This window comes from Mandrillus leucophaeus, unplaced genomic scaffold (genome assembly GCF_000951045.1).
Source record: "Mandrillus leucophaeus isolate KB7577 unplaced genomic scaffold, Mleu.le_1.0 Scaffold53, whole genome shotgun sequence".
Taxonomy (NCBI): Eukaryota; Metazoa; Chordata; class Mammalia; order Primates; family Cercopithecidae; genus Mandrillus; species Mandrillus leucophaeus.
The window spans coordinates 812,590-817,575 of NW_012105697.1; the positions used below are offsets into that span (position 1 = coordinate 812,590).

Here is a 4,986-nt window from a genome sequence, read left to right on the forward strand (position 1 = left end):
GGGTTCAAGTAATTCTGCCTCAGCCTCCCAAGTAGCTGGGATTACAGGCACCCACCATGCCCGGCTAACTTCTGTGCTTTTAGTAGAGACTGTTTTGGCACATTTGCCAGGCTGGTATTGAACTCATGACCTCAGGTGACCTGCCCCCTCTCAGGCTCCCAAAGTGCTGGGATTATAGACGTGAGCCACCGTGCCCAGCCAGAATCCTTATGTTCCCTTTTTTTTTTTTTTTTTTTTGAGATGGAGTCTTGCTCTGTCTCCCAGGCTGGAGTGCAATGGTATAATCTCAGCCCATTGCAACCTCTACCTCATGGGTTCAAGTGATTCTCCTGCCTCAGCCTCCTGAGTAGCTGGGATTACAAGCACGCGCCACCATACCTGGTTAATTTTTGTATTCTTAGTAGAAATGGGGTTTTATCACATTGGCCAGGCTGGTCTCGAACTCATGACCTCAGGTGATCCATCCTCCTCGGCCTCCCAAAGCGGGGCGTGAGCCACTGTGCCCGGCCCAGAATCTTTAGCTTCTGTCAGAGATCATTCACCATGGTTCATGCTTCTCCTGTATGATGATTCAGAATACCGGCTTTTGACATTTTTCAAGCAAGATCCCTTCAGGAACATCGAGTTGCCCCTTTTCTGTTAGTCCTCTGGTTTGAGAGCTCTCCCCTTGGGAAGCTCTCCACGTGGCTGCCCAGGTGATGGGAACCATCATGTGTCATGGGGTTCCATGGAGCCTCACTTGGCCACACTGGCATAGTAGGTGGTCACTGGCCTCAAATTGTTCCCCTGGGCCAGGCACAGTAGGTCACGCCTGTGATGCCAGCACTTGGGGAGGCTGAGGCAGTGAATCACTTGAAGTCAGGAGTTAGAAACCAGCCTGGTTAACATGGTGAAACCCTGTCTCTACTAATAATACAAAAATTAGCGGGGCGTGTTGGCACACGCCTGTAGTCCCAGTTACTCAGGAGGCGGAGGCAGGAGAATCATTTAAACCTGAGAGGCGGAGGTTGCAGTGAGCTGAGATCACACCACTGCACTCCAGCCTGGTCAACAGTGCGAGACTATCTCAAAAAACAAAAAAAAATCTTGGCCGGGTGCGGTGGCTCATGCCTGTAATCCCAGCACTTCAGGAGGCCAAGGTGGGTGGATCGCTTGAGGTCAGGAGTTCAAGACCAGTCTGGCCAACATGGTGAAACCCTATCTTTACTAAAAATACAAAAATATTAGCCGGGCATGGTGGCAGGCGCCTGTAATCCCAGCTACTCGTGGGGGCTGAGGCCGGAGAATTGCTTGAACCCAGGAGGCAGAGGTTGCAGTGAGCCAAGATCACGCCATTGTACTCCAGCCTGGGCAACAGAGCAAAACTCCATCTCGAGGGTAAAAAAAATTGCTCTGGCTCTACTGATAATGATCCTAGGCTGCTTAATGGGATCTTCTTGTCAGTTGAATGGGATACTGTACATCTCACAGGTATTTGAAGGTTGAAATGAAACCAGATCCAAGCCCATGTATTCAATAGTGGCTGCTGTTGTCACTAACCACTACAATTACCCTCTTTTCTTTGTTACATGAGAATAATGGGGTACAGGGTGAGGGGGAATATCGAGTAAATTAAAGATGTGGGTCACTAATCTATTTCTTTTTTTTCTGGAGGTAGTCTTGCTCTGTCTCCCAGGCTGGAGTGCAGTGCCACAATCTTGGTTCACTGCAACCTCGGCCTCCCAGGTTCAAGTGATTCTCCTGCCTCAACTTCCTGAGTAGCTGGGATTACAGGCACCCAGCTGTATTTTTGTTTTTCTGGTAGAGACAGGATTACGCCATGCTGGTGGCCAGGGTGGTCTCAAACTCCTGACCTCGGGAATCCCCCACGCCCAGCTAATTTTTTATGTCTTTAGTAGAGATGGGGTTTCACCATGTTGGCCAGGCTGGTCTTGAACTCCTGACCTCAAGTGATCCACCTGCCTTCCAAAATGCTGGGATTACAGCCACGTGCCACCCTGCCCAGCTAATTCTTGTATTTTTAGGAGAAATGGGGTTTCATCATGTTGTCCTGCCTGGTCTTAAACCCCTCGCCTCATGATCTACCTGCCTTGGCCTGCCAAAGTACTGGGATCACAGGCATGAGCCACCATGCCCAGCCACTCATTTCTTACGAATTTATTCTAACACATTTTCCGGATGAACACAGAGCACCTTGAAACGTAGGTTAGTGGACTGGGCATGGTGCCTCATACCTGTAATCCAGTACTTTGGGAGGCCTAGGCTGGTGTATCACTTGAAGTCAGGAGTTTTTGTTTGTTTTGAGATGGAGTCTTGCTCTGTCGCCCAGGCTGGAGTGCAGTGGACTGATCTTGGCTCCCTGCAACCTCCACCTCCTGGGTTCAATTCTCTTGCCTCAGCCTCCTGAGTAGCTGGGACTACAGGCATGCACCACCACGCCCAGCTAATTTTCGTATGTTTAGTAGAGCTAGGGTTTCTCGAACTCCTGACCTCGTGATCTGCCCGCCTCGGCCTCCCAAAGTGTTGGGATTACAGGTGTGCGCCATCGCCCTGGCCAAAGTTAGGAGTTTGAGACCAAGCTGGCCAACATGGTGAAAACCCGTCTCTACTAAAAATACAAAAATTAGCCAGGCAAGATGGCGCGCGCCTGTAATCCCAGCTACTCGGGAGGCTGAGACAGGATAATTGCTTGAATCCAGGAGGCGGAGGTTGCTGTGAGCTGAGATTATGCCACTACACTCCAGCCTGGGTGACACAGCATAATTCCCTTTCAAAAAACCAAACAGTGAAACATAGGTTAGTGGACTGTGCATCCAACATTTGAGTCAGGTTGACTGAGGTTCATGTATTTCCAGCTGATTCCTGGACAATGCTGATGCCACTGGTCTGGGGACCATCCTTTGACAATCACTGCTCCGGATAATTCAAGTCGGGGTGTAACATAACCAGTGAGATATAAATCAAAGACGATTCCGTGGTTAGATTCTCAAGAATAACGTATTCCGCTGGGCACGCTGGCTCACGCCTGTAATCCCAGCACGTTGGGAGACCAAGGCAGGTGGATCGCCTGAGGTCAGGAGTTCGAGACCAGCCTGACCAACGTGGAGAAACCCCGTCTCTACTAAAAATACAGAATCACCCGGGCGTGGTGGTGCATGCCTGCAATCCCAGCTACTCGGGAGGCTGAGGCAGGAGAATTACTTGAACCCGGGTGGCGGAGGTTGCTGTGAGCCAAGACTATGCCATTGCATTCCAGCCTGGGCAACAAGAGTGAGACTCCGTCTCAAAAAAAAAAAAAAAAAAAACTTGTTCCCATTTCTCCCACAGGCTGGTGTCTTGTTCTGCTACCACTCAGCAGTGGGCTGATCTCTCCTTGGCCCTTGAAGCCAACCAGTCCCTGATGTGTGTAAACCTCTCCGACAATGAGCTCCTGGATGAGGGTGCCAAGTTGCTGTACACAACTTTGAGGCACCCAAAGTGCTTCCTGCAGAGGTTGTCGTAAGTCTCTCCTTTTCTTCGAGAGCAGCTGTGGTTTCGATCTGGGGCCATAGACGGGGCGTGGTCACGCCTGACTTGGCTGTTTGGAACCTCTCGCTGATGTGAACACCTGCTCCCATGTTTAGATCCAGGCCGATGGCTTGTGAATCTTGTTCTCTCATGCCTGTTCCTTCATAGGATCACCAGCGTGTGACAGAGGGTGGGGCGTTCACAAGAAGGGGCTTTCGGATGCTGGCATTTGGAGATAGCCGAGAAGGTTGAAGTGGAAAAGTTGTCAACCGTGTTGCCATTTGTGATTCTTTTGCAGGTTGGAAAACTGTCACCTAACAGAAGCCAATTGCAAGGACCTTGCTGCTGTTTTGGTGGTCAGCCGGGAGCTGACACACCTGTGCTTGGCCAAGAACTCCCTTAAGGATACAGGGGTGAAGTTTCTGTGTGAGGGCCTGAGCTACCCCGAGTGTAAACTGCAGGCCTTGGTGTAAGTCTGTGCTGGCTGCCTGAGTGTGTGTGTGTGTACATAGCCCCCCACCTCCAGGTTCTAGTAGGGTGGTTATGAGAACACTTAATTCCTCTAAATGCGCCAAGCATGATGCTAATGGCTACAACTGGTGAGATCTGGGGAGATGGTGATAGGAAAAAAAGTATAAGTAGTAGTAGTAGTAGTAGTAATATTCTATAGGGATTTGGAGAACGTAGCTGGTTTTCAGGGTTTTTTTTTTTTCTCCTCTTTATGCATGTATTTTAGAGATGGGGTCTTGCTCTGTTGCCTAGGCTGGTCTCAAACTCCCGAGTGCAAGAGGTCTGCCTGCCTTGGCCTCCCAAAGTGCTAGGATTACAGGCATGAGCCATCTCGCCCCACGCTGTGTTTTCTCTTAATCTGTGTTCTTGGACCTCTAATTGTGTAACATAAATTGCATGCAGTTTGGTTGTAAATGGAATTCATTTACTTAATGATTTGCAAATCAGGTAGTCTTCTGGGCCATCGTAGGCTCAGACTCCCAGTGGAAGCTATTGGAAGCTACATGCTCAATATGATCTTCCTGTTCATACTAAAATCACAGGACAGGTGGCCTGGCACAGTGGCTCACGCCTGTAATCCCAGCACCTTGGGAGGCCGAGGCAGGAAGATCCCTTGAGGCCAGGAGTTCAAGACCAGCCTGGCCAATATAGTGAAACATCGTCTCTCTATTAAAAATACGAAAATTAGCTGGGGATGGTGGGACATGCCTGTAATCCCAGTTACTCAGGAGGCTAAGGCAGGAGAATCACTTGAACCTGGGAGGTGGAGGTTGCAGTGAGCTGAGATTGCACCACTTCTGTACAGTCTGGGCAATAAAACAAGACATTCTCTCCAAGAAAAATTATAGGACACATCTTTAGAAAGGAATTGAGTTCTGGCATGGTGGCTCACGCCTGTAGTCTCAGCACTTTGGGAGGCCGAGGTGGGCAGATCACCTGAGGTCAGGAGCTTGAGACCAGCCCGACCAA

General features: G+C 49.8%; 1 protein-coding gene across 1 annotated transcript in view; it reads left to right on the plus strand.

Annotated features, from left to right (window-relative positions):
• Positions 1–4,986, plus strand: part of NLRP2 (NLR family, pyrin domain containing 2) — a 43,680-nt gene that overhangs the window by 23,016 nt on the left and 15,678 nt on the right. Inside the window, exons 6-7 of the mRNA XM_011997014.1 lie at positions 3,309–3,498; positions 3,806–3,976. Of these exons, the coding sequence (XP_011852404.1) occupies positions 3,309–3,498; positions 3,806–3,976 (361 nt within the window). The remainder of the gene's footprint in view (positions 1–3,308; positions 3,499–3,805; positions 3,977–4,986) is intronic.